Below are 18,284 nucleotides of genomic sequence, written 5' to 3'. Positions count from 1 at the left end.
TCAGGGAGGTGTTCGGAGTTGGGCGAGCCTAGAATAACCAAGCTTGAGCCGACTTGTCAGAAAATCTACAAGGTTGGGCTCAGCTCAGTTCGTGCTTGTCTGCGCGCGTGCCCGCACACACATATATATATGTAGCACCCATATATACACAGCACACATACATACAAGTATATATAATACGGAGTACAAAACAAATTAGTGTATATATATAACACAAATATATCATATATATCAATGTGTTGAGTTATGCATATGTATACACACACACACGCATACCTTTAGGTTCTCTGAAATCAACTATAGCTAATAATTATTTTCATTATTCTTCCATTGTTGTCATCAGAATATAAAATATTGAAGGGTGGCCGATGAAGGGAGAATCATTGCAGAGAAGGAAAGAAGAGAATAGAGAAGATGAGAGGGGTTGCCGGTGCCAGTCCCGCCCTCGATGTCAATGTCGCCTGATGCTTCGTTCGTGGTAGAGAATGAAAGTAGAATATGGTTTATTTGTTAACATAAATGGGTTGGGTCTTTAAAATGAATATGGGTTGGGTTTTGTTATTTAGATAGTAGTAATGGTTTTAAAAATGGGCTTATCATGTATAATTGTAATGGACTCACTTATATGGGCTAGCCTTGTTCATGAGCCTAAACGAGCACATGTTCACTAGCCCATACGAGCTGAGCCTAATGTTGTTCAGGCTTGGCTCGACTCGTTTACTAAACAAGCCTATAAATGGGACTCGAACTTGGCTCATTCATTTAACGAACGAGCCCGAGCCGAGTCCTTAGTGTTCATGAACAGTTCAGTTCATTTGCAGCCCTAGTGAGCGACTAATTTATTGTAAAATTAATATTAAAAGTATTTTAATTAATAATGTTCATAGACAAATTAACAGGCAATAATGCCAAACACATAATATACTTATTCTTCTTATTTTTTTAAGGGAAAATTACATTGATCGAGGTTTGGAGAAATTATAAACGTCTGACCTTTATTATTTTGACTTGTCTAAAAGTGTGAAATATCTTTCATATTCTTTTTTTTTTTTTTTTAAAAAAAAAAAAATTGTCAAATCAAAAGACTCTATTACCCTTTTAATTTTTTCTCCATCTTGTAAACACTATATTACCTTATCTATTTTTTTTTTCAAAAAAAATAATAATGATAATAATCAAACAAAAAAATAATAATTTATTTTTGTAAAATTTAATAATATAAAATTAGTATAAAAATTAATACTTTGCATTTTAATGGTATTTTATGATATTTTTGTCATTATATGTCAAAATATAAGGCTATTGAAGTCTTTCAGCACAAGAAAATGACAACTTAATCATTTTTTGAATTTTTATTAATGGCAAAGGTCATTGAGTACACATGCTTGAAATAGGTCAAGTTAATAAAAGACCAAAAACTCTACTTCTGTGTAATTTGCTTAAATTTTGAGAAAATTTACCCCTTTTTTCAAAAAGTAATCATAGCCAAACACCTAAAATTCTTTTTATAAGAAATAATAGTACTTAGTTGCAACCAGAAGAGCAATCAACTGACGAGGGCCCTCGGAAGGATGTGCAAACGATATAGTTGTTCTCAAGGTTGGGCTTGGAGTACATCTCTCGATGCGAACTCAGTCGCTCAGTAAACGGCTTTAGGACGGAAATAGAGATTGAAGATATCCATAATATGAGAAAAAAGAAGAAAAAAAATCTTAGATTATGTGCAGTCTTAATTTCCTTTTGTAAGATATAGGAGCGAAAAAAATCAATCTATTGATATTGGAAGACCAAAAAGATTCTTTCAATATATCACTTCCTGGTCCAATAGAATCCATAGGTATAGAAAGAAGCCCTATCAAATAGAGATTTTTTTCTTTGGATCATATTTCAATTGTTAATGACATTTGAAGTCCATTAGTTTGATACCATATTGCATGGAATTTGAAATCCATTTGTTTGATACCATATTGCATAATACAAATCAATGGCCTAACTGGACCTCTACCATCCAAAGGGAAGTTAAAGGTTTGAGCTTCCTATGTGTGAGTACACTAAAATATATATATATATATATATATACACACACACATATACAATATTTTTGGAAGTTTGTGTGCGAATCCAAGTCAAGTCTCCATATATTATTATTCATCCATATCGCATGAAGTCCTTTTGATACCCGACCCAAACAAAAAAGACCATCTGCAGTTGCGAAGAAATCTGAGATCACCCCCTGATGCCGCCGGTAAAAACATAAAAAGTTTGATCAGGTAGAGATGATGACTGTCTAAAAAGATCAACTGCTGACCCGCAGGCATCATCAACATAATATGAGTAACACCACCACCTGTCGTTTTATATAACATGTTCCAAGCAAGAATGCATCCATACTATAGAATCTGATTTCTTGGAAAGGAAATTGAAAATAAAAACCTAGACCAAAGATTTTTGTCCTGCACTTACCATCAACCAAAAAAATCATAAACATAAAATGACAGACAAGCTGGGGAAATAAACTTGTTTCTAATTTTATAGTCTCCAGTACAAAAAAACAATTTCCAAAGGAAAGTACCTTGGATTAACACATTTAACAAAAAAGTTCCATACAATTTATCTACGAGAGTAAATATAGATGAACACCCTTGAGACATTATGCGTACACCTATTCCACAACAGACCGAACTTTTCTCTAAACAGTCAAACCATGAAACCCACAATTAGTGGGCTCAAGAAATATTCAACCTGCAAAAAAAGATCCATGACGCTAATCCGAAATATCTGCGATATGCATAGAGGGACAGGTAGCAGTCGTGGATGTTACAAATCATGCATCACTGGCCCATAAATCCTTTCTATTCATCAATTCCATAGTCTTCACCAAAGTACTTGTCAACTAATTCGTTAGCCATGTTTCTAAGGTCTTCATTTTCATGAAATTGGAATCTTTCCATGGCATCAATCCCATCCTCTCTCTCAACAAGCTTTGGCCCCTCACCATTTGGCATCCCCCTTAAAACCTGCTCATAAACAAAATTGTCAAAAGAAACTTCTAGCATCTCCTTTCATATTTTCAGTGTTAATTTATTACAAATAAGCAACCGCGCTTACGAAAGAAAGTATTCATCACTCAGCCAGACTAATAGAACACAGTAATTCAGTCATCAAACATCATTAAAAAAAAAAAGTATCATGATCAAACAAATGCAAGTAAAGGAAATAATATAATCTTAGGAATCCAACATGCTAAAAAATGCTTTTTTTGCCTCAACAATTCTCTCGAATAGGAAAGTCATATGAAGTACATCTACATCATACCAAACCCTCATTTTAGTGACACATACTATATTCTTCATTAAGAGGGTGGGCCTATGGCAATATAAACAGTTAATTTACCCTAACAAAAGACGAACAAAGATTCATGCAGGCAAATGCAATTACAATCACAAGGCATGTGTACATTCTATGCAGAAAAACTCTTCACGGCCAGATAACAATTAAATCAACACATGATCTACAGATTCTTGCTTTTCTTCAAGAAAATATTTTCATGATTCTGTCTGCACCAATTGTTAGCCTAAAATTATAGGTTATTTGAGTTGTTGAGAATGACATTAACCAAGTAGGCCAGAGTTTTACCCATGCCTGACCGACTTAAGTGGATTTTGTTTTATGTGGTACTACAATATTTAAACAAGAGAAGTTTTGGTCCCGATATAGAAGGGCCCTAGGACTTGAGACAAATCTAACCTTTTATATTTCACAAAGTAGCTGCTCTAGGACTCAAAACTCATACAAATGACACTGGTTAACTGTTGAAAACCAGGCAACAGCCATAGTAATAATTAAATATATAAATAAATATAAGTAGCTGAATCTTTGAGTTTTCTTACCAGCTCCATGAATTGAAGTCCTAATCTTGCAGCCTCGGTATCAGCAGACCTAACTAAATCAATAAAACCAGGAAGGCATCCTCTGCCAACAAGAGAAACTAAGTGCTCCAGAATCAAATTTGGCCTTCCACCACCTTCAGTTGGGGCAACACAGAGATTACCTAGAACATATGCTACTTCCTTTCTTATATCAAATGGTGATGTTGAAAGAAGGCGCAACAGTAATGGCACTGCCTCACTTGAATATATCAATTGCTTGTGTTCAACAGATCCAGCCGCTATATTAGATAGAACCCAAGCTGCTTCCTACAAAATTAAAGACCATCTGATCAGAATGTATGATCAAGTTTAATGTCATAACAATAAAGACAAAAAACATACCTTCTTCAAAACCCGATGCTCACTCTTTAGACATCTAATGAGTGCACCAATGACACTAACTGAAAATTTTAAAACATCAGCAATTAACATAACAGACGTGATGAAAAATACAGTTTCTCATGTTAGCAAGCAAAAAAAGTTGCACACTAGCCTGTAATTTCATTTCCAGCAACAAGAAAGACATTAGTCGTTTGAGCATCACCAGCCACAAGATTACCTACACTCCGCAGCACCTACACAAAAAACAATATGTCAAGTAGATTATAAACCTAAAAATTTACTCCACAAACACTACAAGTCCAATTTATCTCTGCATGTAACATTTAATTTAAATTAAAAAAAACATGCAGGCACAAGAATATGCAATTTGAATGAAGCTAAATTCTAGTTCACCGCTGCCTTCTTTTGTATGCTCATGACAGTGCAACTTTCTGATGATGGGATTACAATTATGAGAATTAGATTAGATACTCTCGAACCACATGCTCATTACAATAAAATATGATGCCGTGCAACCTAATTTGTGCTCATTTAGCTGCGACGTGAATGTGATGATACAACCATCACTTGCACACATTTTTTATGTTAAATCTGCACATGTTGCTGCTTTTACTGAAGGATACTTGTTATTCATACATTTTTTATCGAAGAGAATGTAAGTAATATATAAATTATTTCTATCGTATCCATTAACTTAATGTCCCATTCTCTGCTCACAATCTGACCTTGTCTTATGGAATTTCTTGCTTCATTCTCTGCCCTCTATGAATTCCCAAGTCATCACTCTCACAATCAACCACAATCAGGAAATTGAACAGATCAAGTTGATGAGCAAATGAAAGTTATGGAACAGAATATCCCAGAAAAATATTATCAGTAACCAACGAAGAAAGTGAAAACATGAAAAAGAAGATCACACATGGTGCTTGAGATCTTAACTCTTAAAAAAAATTGGTCGGCATTCTAGAAGCTAAGCTTCCCAAACGCCAGCCTCCTTGCATGGAAATGCTAGTAATGGATATGACATGAAATGTTATATCATGAAAATCCACACTTAATGAATATCTTGGTCAAGTATAGAAAGGTATGCCAGAATGGCGTTTAATTGCATCCATAGATTGGTCAACGTAAATGGTTAGTTGCATTATTCACAAAAGAACCCAACAAAAAGCCAACTTGGTCACTTGTTTTTGCATATTACCGGAATGAGCAATTGCAAACTATTTGATGTTGCCAATCTTTCAGCAAGCAGTTGAAGGAGATCACTATTCACCAACATGCTGGTAGCAACATTTGAGAGGGCTGAAAGATACACAACCACCCATGCTACTTCTGTTGCCAATTCGTCATCCCTGGTTTGAACAAGTCATTGATATTATATAAAGCCATATATGATTTGGTACCAAAAAAAAAAAGAATATTACACCATTATAGTGCAATATTTTTGCAAGGTACAAGCAAGAAAGAATACAAACAATAGAGGTTCTGTGACAGAAGAGTCCTTAGCCAAATATTGTTAGTTAACAAAGAATGTTTTTTTTTTTTTTTTGATAAGTCTAGTTAACAAAGAATATTAAGTAGCTATTGTCATGTGGCATCATTCCTTATAGGTCCACAAACTAGTAAAATGTGGTCCAACTTGCCAACCCAATCCAAACGCAACTGGTTAGGGTTCACCTTATGAGATACACTTATGCCTTCAAGCAAATCAGATCCATTTAATTTCTAGCAGTCCAAATGACCCGAAAATTTTATATCCGTACCCACCATTTTTAAACATGACTTGCTGAACCAAACGCCTATTCTAGTAATGTAACATGCTGGCATTCAAGCAAGCGCAAGCATGAGGCAGTGCCTCAAGGAACCCAAAGCATGCAAGAGAACTATAGCTTCTTTGATATGCCAAGTTCAACAAGACCCAATTATGACCCAACTTGTTGCCACCCACGCCGTAAACTGCACAAAAAATAGTAACAGTAACAGTTGTGGTAGCAGTGCTTTTTGTTCCAATGATAATGGGAGAAATAAAATAATAATAACACTGAATTTCTATCGAAGATAAACAATCAGAAAAATAGATATGTTAACCGTTTTACTACCACAATGAGTTGGTGCAAAGAACAAGACCAACAACCAAAAACATTGCCATCAAAATCCTAAAGCCTCAGTGATCAAGATGTTAGGCACTAAAAACCAAGCTGGGCATAATAAGCTAAACAAGATTGTTATTATGTTAGCAGGATAAGGAAAGAAGAATCCAAGGGTTTCTAATCAAATTGACTGTCTAAATTTGAGAAAACAACAATTTTTATACAGCACCATATAATATGCTTAGAACTCTTCCGTATTCTTCTAATTTTTTTTTTTTTTTTTTTTTGATAAGTAAGAATTATATAAAAAGCGCTCAAAAGGGGAGCGAATCCCATGGAAACAAAAGGCCACAAAAAGCCTCAAGCCTTCAAAGAGGCCAAAAAAATAACAATCTCCTCAACAAAACGATAATCTCTCCCTAAGACCCAACAAAAAAGAGTAGAAATAATAGAGAACTTAAGCATAGAAATGGGTTTCTCCTTGCCATCGAAATATCTGCGATTCCGCTTGAGCCAAATGCACCACCAAACACAGAGAGGGGTAGCCCTCCAATTTAGACAAAATATGATAAGGGTAAATTACACTAACAGTATCCTATTAAGAGTTCTATTAATACAAATACACCCTCTCACTCCAATGCAATATAAATACAATATATACTAAGCACATGCCCGAGACCGCTCGCCCTCTCTGGAGGATGCTCCATCTAATGCTTACAAAACCAAGAATTTCCTCTCTAGGGATAAGCCTCGGGATTGGTCTTAAATGTGAGGACCTCCTATCTAAGGATAGCCTCACAAAGAGCCCTCAAGGAGCTCCTCTCTACCGCTAAACCTTGAGGATGGCTTGTAGACCCTCAAGGAACTCCTCTATACAGATAAACCTAGAAGATGGCTTGAAATCCCTCAAAGAATTCCTCTCTACGGATAAACTTCGTTGATGACTTGAAGACCGGCGAGGAGCTCATCTTTGCAGATAAACTTTGAGGATGACTTGAAGACCCTTGAGGAACACATATCTACAGATAAACCTTGAGGATGACTTGAAACACTCGAGGAGATCCTCCCTACGAATAAACCTTGAGTATGACTTGACTTGAAGACCCTTGAGGAACTCCTATCTCACCATCTATGATTGTCATCACATGGAAGACAGCTCAATTCAGGGCGCCTCTACCCTCGCCAAGGATGACTTGACAAGATGATTTCTATGGTCGAGTAGGGGCAACCTCAAGATTGTAGTCACCAACTGGGACCCTAAGGGGTACTGGCATAGTGGCTTAGGTCTAGGGATGGTTAAAGGATCTTGGTCGTGAATGCACGGAGAGAATCCCCTTGACTTGTCGCAGAGGAAGGAAAAGAGGTAGTCTCCTCGGATAAAAAAGGAATTGAACCACCCACAGAGAGAACACTCTCATTTAATGTGAACTTCTCTCATGTCAATCGTAATAAATGCACGTACTCTCTCTTGCCTTAATAAGTTCGACAACTAACTAAAGCCATGAGATACCATCCCATGCTATCCTTTTAATGGCCTATGATCAAATCCCATCTTTGGGCCTTAGATCAACTCCTTCATCCCACGGTCCTTACCCGCAGAACTAGTAGTATAAAAGGAAGTTAATGTGCCATTTATGACCATCAACAATCAAGAGGAAAGAAACCGAGTCAAAATCCTTATCTTTTTTTTTTTTTTTTTTTGATAAATAAGTCAAAACCCTTTGTCTTAAACCTAACCTTCTCCAGAAGGGTGACTATCAAGACTGACAATATCCCGGCCCTTCCCAAATCTCGACGGGATCCCTTCGCAACAACCCAAATCTCCACTTGAGGCTACTCATCCTACTAGGCACCCATTGAGAATAGGTTACCCCTCATTTCCTTGAACATGACACCTCTAAATATTACTCCCTTCATCCCAATTTAGTTGTCCATCTTTCCTTTTTGGGTTGTCCAAAAATACTTGTCCACTTACCAAGTTTAAACAACACATTTCACATCTTTCTATAAAATACCCTTAAAATTTTACAAAAATTCAAACTTGATTATATATATATATATTTAAACTTGAAAGGGTTGCTTTGTAATTTTTAAAGGGGACAACGCAATAATTACATGTCCCCTTAAAAAGTTCTACTCCCCAAAAGGGACATCTAATATGGGACAAAGGGAGTATATACTATATAAATATAACTAATATTTTCTATTTTTTTCCATTAAATATATAATTAGATATTCTCCTACATATTTATATAAATTTACTTGTAAACTTTAAAATTTCCAAAATCTACAAATTACATTCACATATGCAGAGTAAAAATTGAAATTGAATACTATATATATTGAAAAAATAAAACTTATAATTTATAAATATGTGTAAGTTAAAATATATACATATGTGTATTTACAAATTAAATTTAACATCACAACTTATTAAGCCACTTATGTGCATAAATAAAATAAAATAAATTATATCACTTAAATGCATAGTTGAGAATCTAATTCACAACCAAGAAAGCAGCTGCCATAGCCACCCCCACCGCAGCTATCGCCGCCGTGATTTTTGCATTAATCACAAATAGATTAATGCAATATTCATCTCAGACTATATAACACTTTTGGCCTTTTGGGTAGATAAACATATACAAATATATATTAAACATATACATACATATATATAGAGAGAGAGATGAGAGTCTGGAGGTGTGGAGAATGGAATAGCATGCCTAAGAAAAGAAGTGGACCCAGATAAGAGATGTGGTCTATTGTCTCGACTAGCTGTCTACACTACCTGTCGTCATCACCATCTTCTTGCAGTCAGGTCTTACGAAGAACCTAGTGCTTTGTCTATTGATCATGAACGAAGAAAGAAAGTTAAAAGCTAACCAATTGATCCATCCAACCCATTTGTTATTGTCCTTGACCCCTATATTTGTTCAAAGTAATCAATTCATCCCAAAAAATCCAAATTTAAACACATTCCAAGACTTTTTATACCAATAGAAATATTAAAAGATAGCATTAACCCGAGCATTCCAAGCCATAAGTTCATTCTGTGGCTTGCTATATAGGAACGACTTCAAATCCATGACAGTCAAAGCAAGCTCCACTACCATTGGCCTAATTTTTGCTCCCTCTGCCTGTCCTCTGATAAATCGCGTTCTCACCTCTTTTTTTACTGTGAATTTTCAAACCCCATATGGGAAGTTCAATCAACTCAAGTGCGGATTTCATATTATGCCTTCTAGCTGGAGTGAACTAAATGATTGGTCCTCTCACCACTGGAAGGACAATACAACGAACTGTTTGGTTTGGCTGTGCAAATTATGTCTCGCAGCAAGTATCTATTGTATATGGAAGGAACGGAACACTCAATTGTTCCAAGGAAAGATATCCAATGCCAACCGTGTCTTGGACAATATTTTTTAAACGGTTCGAGGCAAAGTAGGGAATGAAATGGAAATCTTCATCTGCTTCAATTAGGGTGATGCAAGAATGGGATTTACCCTCCTCCATCTCGATTAACACTCATCCCCTTCCATCACAGATGAACGATGCTCTGGTTATTAATTTAGAGCAATGTTCCCCAGCTTTGAATTTGGGGGATAGTTAGCTTGAATTTGGGTTGGGCCTCTTGTGGCTTGGGTTTTGTTGTAGCTGAGTTACCAGCATGTTTTTTTTTTTTTTTTTTTTTTTTTTGGGCCTAATGGTAGAGAACAGTGGTAGCAAGTAGAGGACAGTGGCGGCAGCCTTTTAAAATGTATAAAAGGCGTGAGAGAATCCTAGAGCTCAAGCCTTGATTTGGCATAGTTAGGTGAAGTGGGGTCCACTTGCAGTCTTGCATAATTGGAGGGATTGGGTCAAATTGCATCAATTATGGTGCAATTGCATTATTGTGGTAAAGTGCATCAAATAGATCAAATTGTATCAATTAAGTTATTTGTTACTTTTATTATGCTAGAGTCAACTTTGGATTACCTCAATTGTAGGGTAATCCAAGGGTCATCAGTTTTTATAAAAAGGATACAATGTAACTCTGATTACTCAGTCAATGAATGAATAAAAAATATCCTTTGAGATTTCTTTGTGAGTGATTCACAAATACTGAGGGTGTGAGACCTTCTCTAGCTGTGATACCTAGCCCTGGTGGAGTGATTCCAATAGGTTTTTTCTTGTTTTCAATCCTCTCTCTCTACTAACAGCTCTTGAACCCCAAAACTCTTATTTGCTTCCTTCTATTTGAGCATGTTCTTGTCCTACATCACCTAATCTCATTTGGCCGATGAGCTTTGTACATTCTTATCTTCTGTTAATAAATTTGCTTTGCCTTGCAAAAAAAAATGTGATACAATTAACCTAATGCCATGAATTCCACGTGGACCAATTTTCTCACTTAAACCCATCTCTTCATCAGTTCATCTTCCCTCTCTACAACTCCTAGCAGCTAGCCTCTCTGAAGATGAATCCATAGCACAGGACAAACAACAAGGTGACAACAAACCAAATAACCCATTCATTCCACCACCATAATGTGTAAAAATCAAGGCTTTGATTAGAGTAAGGATAAGGATAGTGTGAAAAGAGAACAAAGGTAGCTTATAAATCGTGGGGTGGTCATTGATGAATCATGGAGGCGATTCAATGCCGGTGTGGTGGGCAGTGGCGGAGAGAGAAAGTGGTTTTTTATTGGTATGAGGGTAATATAACCATTTCAGATTTAAATTTTTAACTAAAAAGTCGAATAAAGGGCAAACATGGCATTTCACACAACTTTTAAGTTTTTCCAAACATAGCATCAACCTGTGATAAAAGCTAACATCAGGGGACGTCAGTGTAGTTTTCCCTGTATTTCAATACAGAATATACATTGAAACAAAAATAAATACACATGGCATTTTGACATTTTGTCTTCTAAATATAAGATTACAAAGACATTTTATCCACAAAATCACCATTCTCCACAACACAAAAATGCTAACCATGAATTTCCACCCCCCAAAAAAAAAATGCTAACCTTCAGGTCAGAGGCCTTACTGTTTTGAACTGAGGGACTTGGTAGCATTAGGATCTTTTCTGATATCTTCGCATTATTTTCACAATGTATAGTGACAAAATTAGTCATCCATTTCAAGTTTAACAAGATATCAAATTTTTTAATTGGGAGACGAGTTTGGTTTGATGGGATTGGGACCAGAATAAGGTTTATGTGCTATCTCCTCAAAGGTCAAGTTGTAGCTCATTAGCACTCTTCCCAACTGTGTCAACAATTGTTCGACTGTAATTTAAATAGTTCAAAGTTAAAAGGCTTCCACTCAAAAGAGGAGGCCATACAAATTATGCTAAATCTATTTATAAGGCTGACAAAGACAGCAAAGTCCAACCATGTTTCAAATGGCAGACAGGAAACCCTAGACCATTATATCCAACTGCACATACTTCATTATAATCAATACCATAGAAATATATTAGCAATCATTTACGCCTTTTTCAAGTGCCGAATAATTGCATCAAGTACACCACTAGAGCATTGTATCCAACTGCACAAACTTCATTATAATCAATACCAGAGAAATATATTAGCAACCACTTACGCCTTTTTCAAGTGCCGAAGAATTGCATCAAGTACACCATCAATTCTTATGAGTTCTGTCGCAGCTTTAGGATCTGGTCCCTACATCCAAAGACACTGAATTTATATCGTAAATGAGTTTTAAAAAGACAAATATAGAGAAAATAGTGAACTAATCCACGATATAATACATAATCAGATACAACATATCATCAATAGCTATATCAAATTAACTTACAAAAAGAGAGTCGCTCTAAAAAAAGTTCAGCATTATTGATATGTAGAAATTAGACACACTAAAACAAATCAAGCACGCGACCAAACTGAAAAAGTCGCAAATGTTATATTATTTGCGACCAAAAATGAATTGGTTGTAAAATATAAAGAATTTGCGACCAAAGTAACTTTCAGTCGCAAATGATTTGCACCCCAAGTATTTCTCTCCTTATTTTGGTTCCGCAAGGGTATTAACAACCAAAATAATTTTTGGACACATTCTTCGTTTTTGCAACTAGTATTGTTTGGTATGAAAATTATCAAAAAGAGGTGAATATTCCCACAAACGATACCGTTCTTGTTTCTTTAAATTTAGCTGGGGAAAAAACGCGCTCGATGAATTTTTGAGCATGCTTTTTCCTAGATAAATTTCAAGAAACAAGAACGGTGTCGTTTGTGAGAATAGCGCGTGCTCAATGAATTTTTGAGCGTGCTTTTTCCTGGCTAAATTTCAAGAAACAAGAACGGTGTCGTTTGTGAGAATATTCACCTTTTTTTAATAAGGGCGCGTTTTTTCCCCAGCTAAATTTCAAGAAACAAGAACGGTGTCTTTTGCGGGGATGTTCACCTCTTTTTAATAATTTTCATTTTTGCGATCAAACAATACTGGTCAAAAAAACAAAGAATTTGCATCCAAAAATTACTTTGGCTGTTAATACCCTGGCAAGAAATTTTCCCTCCAAAATAAAGAGGGAAATACATGGCAGCAAATCATATGCGACCAAAAGTTACTTCGGCCACAAATGCCTTATATTTTACCACCAATCCACTTTTGCGACTTTTTCAGTTTGGTCGCAAAATGCCTGATTTGTTGTATTACGAGTTCAAATATATGAATCTACTTTGTTTCAGTTCTGAGCAAATGGAGGTGTCAATATATGATTTATGATGGTTGCAAGTAACACAACTCATTTCTCTAGGCCTGGTACAGGCTTTGGGAAAGATACAACAAAACATTCGTGAAATTTTATGAGAGATAACTGACATAAAGTACAATGGTTATGATTCAAAGAACAAAAACCAAACAATAAGGTTGAGATACAGAATCCCTAGTGAAGCAAGTATCTAGAGATTAAATGGATAACATATATGAATATCAGCATATAGTTAGTAGATGATTAGGAAGAATGGTAAAAATTGCAACTTTTACAGATAGGCACTATCAGGTGATATATATAAAGTACAAAGAACATATAGTGTAAACTAATAAAGCCTATTTCAATCAATGGCTGCAACCATGTAAGATAGCACTCTCCACTTCATTTTTGTTTGCATTTCACTAGTGAACAGATAACGGTGGATGATGAAAAAAAATACAAGACTCAGACATTTACTAGACAAAATTACAATGCAATAATGGAGCATGTAAACTTGGTAAAATCGTATCCATGACCCCCAAGCGTGACGATTGATTTTGCTGGGTCAACTACTCTACTTTTATCCACGGAGAAATGTATAAGCTCAAGCCCAGCTTGACCCTATTAGATATATAATCAGATACACAGAGAAGTAAATAAAATACTATACAAGCAGTACACAAATACCCAAGCCCATTACCACACACGGGAAGAAGTCAAAATCAGGCCAACATATCCAAGGCGGGCAGAACTTTTAGCTTAAAACAAGCCCCACTATAAAACAGGCAGGTGGGGCAAAAGACTGAGACCCGTGACAAGAAAATATCAGAACAAGTTAAACAATTCAAATTTATACAACAAATGAGAAAGAAAGCATTCTCTGACATAATAATAACAATAACAGGCTAACAGTAACAACACTAGTTCTAACAGTAATAAGTAGTACAAAACCTTGATTAGGTTTGACAACACCCAAGCAGCCGTTCTCACAGTTGAACCCTTGTTTGGCAGCATCATTCTTGCAAGAGGTATTAAGGCTCCTTGAGATAGCAAAACACTTCTCAGCTCCTCTCCTTCACCAGCAACATTTCCCAGTGCCCATGCACACTGCTCAGCAACAGGCAAGGAACTCTTTTCTACACAAAAAGTAAAATCAAAACATTGGACCAGAGCGTATTCTACAACAGTTTCAATCAAAATTTCTGATGATGAGCAGAAGGGATGACGAAACCATATATGATTTGAGCAGATAATGATAAAGCCAGACTACAGACATGAAGGAAAGGGAATACATTTCCCTAAGACAAAACATGGAATCTTAAATTGATATAGAAAGCAAACATCATTGCACTTCACTCCTTTATCTTTTTCCCCATTGGATAAATTCAGAAATATGATATTAACACAGATAGAAGAACCCTAGAGAATTGTAAATTGAAACAAAATATACAGAAGCATACATAGAGATACAGGAGAAAAAGAAATTAGTGTCATTTTAAGTAATCTAAAAGGACTAAAGAAGACTGTCCCACTCGCAGCATGGTTCTTTAGGCTCAGAGGTGGTGCCAGGATTCAAGATCCACTATATGGTTAGTTAATCCTTGATCTATCCGGCCAAAATTAAAAAGTTCCAAGCTTCATTTCAATCTAATCTTCATGGGAAAAAAAGGTATCTTCGCAAATCAAGTTAATCCACTTCCACAAATGAAAGAGGAGTTCGAGACAAAGTGCCCAAAGGGGAGAGGGAAAACAAAATGAAAGAGAGAGGCTTACCTAGAATATCCTAAAAAAATTAAAATTAGTAATACACATAATTTTGTATATACCATGCTTATATCTACCATGGGCCTTAAAATTACTTGTTACATGGACTTATTCATGAGCCTGTAAGAGCCGCGCTAGAGCAAGCTCAACCTCAATTCCTTCAAATGAGCCAGAACAATGAGCTCAAACTCGACTCTTTTACGTAATAATAAACACGACTGCAGCCCAAGCCGTCAATGTCATTTGCAGCCCTATTTGCCATTACAACAAGCAATGGATTCTGTATAGCATTTCATAATCAGCTAAATGTAATTGAGAATGGACTGACCAATTAGTCCTGAGTACACAAGCCCAACCCATTTCAAACACAGCCCAATTATAGATGTGTTTGAGTTAATGCTAAACACAACAAAACTATAGAGCAAGATAGTTGACTAATCTACATTATATGTTCTTAGTACCTTGTGTCAAACCCAATGATATTAGCATCCCCCAAAATCACCATTCACCAGTTAATGGTGAAAGAAGCACAATCATGAAAAAAATTTCCATTCATGAATATAAACAAGAAAATGCAAATGCCATCACCAACCTCCAAGATGAGCAATAAGCAATGGCAAAGCAGGCAACAGAGCTTTTGTTTCTTCTGGTTTTCCTGCTGCTATGTTCGTAAGGCACCAAGCTGCCTCAAGCAACTGCAGTGTGCAAAATTCAAAAAATAATAATAATCATCTGAAACCCTTTTTGTAGGTATAAATAACAATCAGAAAAATTCCTGCATGATCCATAAACAGTCTACTATTTCTAAGAATATCACAGAGTCGGATCCAAATAAATGCATTCTAGTTGCAAAGCAAACTGAGTATGATAGACCACTAGATAACCATAGAACATCAGATCAAAATCGATCAGAAACTGATAGGGGATGAGATTAGCATGTCTCCTTGTTCCCTTCTTTCCCGCTTTATCAATGGTGAAAAAATAATAATAATAATTAGCAATCCACACATTGTCTAGAGAGAAATGCTTGAGTGCATATGAGGAATATTAAAGAGTCAAAATCACGGATTGAAGGAAATATAACAAGTTCTACCTCTTCCTCCGGGGATCCAAATGAAATACACTGCACAAGGAGAGGTATTGCTCCAGTTCTGAGCGCAGCTTCAACAGGAGGGAATTCTGATCTCGACAATAATCGCCTTAATTCACGGAGGGCATTCACCCTTTTCTGCATTGCACCTTTCCCCCTAACAGTTACAAAAATAAAAAACCTCAAGTCATTTCAAATGAAAAATTAGACAGGAGACTGCCTGAAAAAGAATTATGCATCAAGTTTCCAGGACTATAAATGATTTACACTGCAGGATGCATTAAATAATGATTCGAAATGACCTAAAGACATATACAATCTATAAATAATGCAACAATTCTCATTGATAATGCAACCTTTTTTGAAATGGAGAAATCAATTCCAAGAAGCCTGCTCCTAAAATAATGAAAAGACCACGAAAAGTCACAGGGGGGTCCATTCCGGGAAGCGTCTCCCATCATCTGGAGTGCTCAGAATTCAGTATGTAACTATATATATATATATACATACATACATATATATATATATATATATATATATATATATTAATGAACAATGCTTCCAAAACGTTGGTAAATATTTATAATTAAAGGTCTTCGTACATTTTAATAATATTTCAATTCATTCAAATGCAAACCCTCTTGTTGTTTTCAAATAAGCTCCAATGTGTTCATATATTGCATATCACATATTATTGACAGGTTATGGTCCACCGACATTTCTCCTGAGCCCATTCTTTCTTTTAAATAGCAAGTAGTAATTACCACTCATCTCACCTAAAATGCTAAACCATTTAATAATTTGAATTAAGCATCCACCGAATAAGGAGAATATAAAAACTTATACGCGAAGCTTGGACCCTGCCAAATGCTTGATCTTAGGTATGCACGTAGACAAAGGACATAACCTAATTTACTGACTTAGCTTATAAAAGCAGAAGACTACAGATAAGTATTAAAGAGTAACTAACCAGGGCAAAACACATATTATGACATATCAACATTCAGTTTATTATTTTCCAATATGCAAAGCTAAAACTCCTCTAGAATATAGTATTGAAAAATCTATAACTAGCATACTGATAGGCGACAGCAAGCTTTAATTCTTCCACGGCTGAAGTGGTCTGAGCCTCCAAAATTGATTGTTCTTCATCAATCATCATTTCACTGTCAAGAGGAACATCATCATCACCACTAATTCCCACTCTACATAGCCGCTTGGTTCGCACCAACGCTTCTCTTCTTTCTTTTCCCACCGTAACTGCATGTTGTCGTCTCCTATGGGCCGCAACATTCCCAACTGGAGACAAAGTACAAAATCAGCATTTCAAAGTAGAAAGAGAGAAGACTCAATAGTAAGAGATGAAGAAGAGATTTACAAGAACCTTTCGGCCGTAAAGGAGTAGCCATTTATTCACAAACAGACATGACACGGTTTTAAAATATATGATGAATTCAAGAATCCCTTCACAAGTCCATCTCCACTCACTATTGATCTTCTTGAGTTACAATATCAAATTAAAAGTCCATTTGGTTGCCCAAAAAAAAAACTAACTGACAAAATTCTCCACTCGATTGAAACTAAAAAAATAGTTAGTCTAAAATGAGATAAAATTTCTTTTTCAGAAAATAACTTAAAATTTTATTTGAACTACAAAAGAAATCAAATATTCACAGAAAACAAAAGGAAAATGTTATGATTTAATAAAAGCATGAAATACCTTGAACCAATCACCAGAACAGATAAATGAATTCAATGCATAATAATATATAGATGTCACCTAAAGAAACCCTATAAGTTCACATTCTAACGTTACCAATAAAGATTGTAGAAAATTCCATGGCCGACAAAGAAATCTCGATTGTGAATATACGTATTACAGAGAGAGGGAGAGAGTACCTGAAGACTTTATAGAGTCTCTTCTCTGCGAAGCCGGACTTTCATCCGCCATTATTCACTATCAAAAAAAGCTCCAAAACTCTCACAGTGCGCTTTCGGGCAATAGGTCGAACTGACAAATGTGAATATACTTTGACGAGAAAATTAATTGAAACAAATGCGACAACTCTCTCTTTGCTTGCTAATCTGTATTTTCTATTAAGGTAGTAAAAATAAATAATTAAAAAAAATGTACTTCACTTTAAAAAATAAAATAAACGCGCTACTCACGCCGATTCGGAGTTGGTCGAGAACTAGAAAAAAACGCTGCGGACTCCACACGACTGTAGGGTCCACAGGCCCTTGTTTCTTGTCGGTCAAGTCGAATGGGTTCGCTATTATTTTTTATTATTATTATTTACTTTTTTATTTTTTTATTCTTTTGGCCAAGGTTGCTCTTGTAATTTTCTGGTTATCGTGATTTATTGG

At 35.7% G+C, this 18,284-nt stretch overlaps 1 protein-coding gene across 1 annotated transcript; it reads right to left on the bottom strand.

Moving 5' to 3' along the window:
• Positions 1-2,504: 2,504 nt before the first annotated feature.
• LOC132293442 (importin subunit alpha-9) lies at positions 2,505-17,991 on the bottom strand. Its single transcript, XM_059790927.1, has 11 exons — positions 17,817-17,991; positions 16,997-17,216; positions 15,921-16,074; positions 15,420-15,522; positions 14,015-14,199; positions 11,953-12,032; positions 5,473-5,623; positions 4,423-4,504; positions 4,272-4,330; positions 3,891-4,196; positions 2,505-3,017 (listed from the first exon to the last, which is right to left on the bottom strand). Exons 1-11 carry the CDS (start codon positions 17,866-17,868, stop codon positions 2,853-2,855), a joined length of 1,557 nt encoding a protein of 518 aa, XP_059646910.1. The 5' UTR covers positions 17,869-17,991; the 3' UTR covers positions 2,505-2,852.
• Between the last annotated feature and the right edge of the window lie 293 nt (positions 17,992-18,284).

Source organism: Cornus florida, unplaced genomic scaffold (genome assembly GCF_030987335.1).
Source record: "Cornus florida cultivar Cherokee Brave unplaced genomic scaffold, ASM3098733v1 CherokeeBrave_3.0.0_Hap2_Chr02, whole genome shotgun sequence".
NCBI lineage: Eukaryota > Viridiplantae > Streptophyta > Magnoliopsida > Cornales > Cornaceae > Cornus > Cornus florida.
Note: the sequence above shows the minus strand (reverse complement) of the source record. Positions and strands in the feature narration are given on the sequence as shown.

Excerpts from the sequence above, each read along its gene's own strand:
- LOC132293442 (XM_059790927.1), bottom strand. The coding sequence starts at position 17,868 with ATGGCGGATGAAAGTCCGGCTTCGCAGAGAAGAGACTCTATAAAGTCT. Across the intron at positions 15,523-15,920 it reads TTGGATCCCCGGAGGAAGAG|TTGCTTGAGGCAGCTTGGTG; the intron begins GTAGAACTTGTT and ends TGCACACTGCAG. Across the intron at positions 4,505-5,472 it reads GTTTGCAATTGCTCATTCCG|GTGCTGCGGAGTGTAGGTAA; the intron begins GTAATATGCAAA and ends TTTTTTGTGTAG.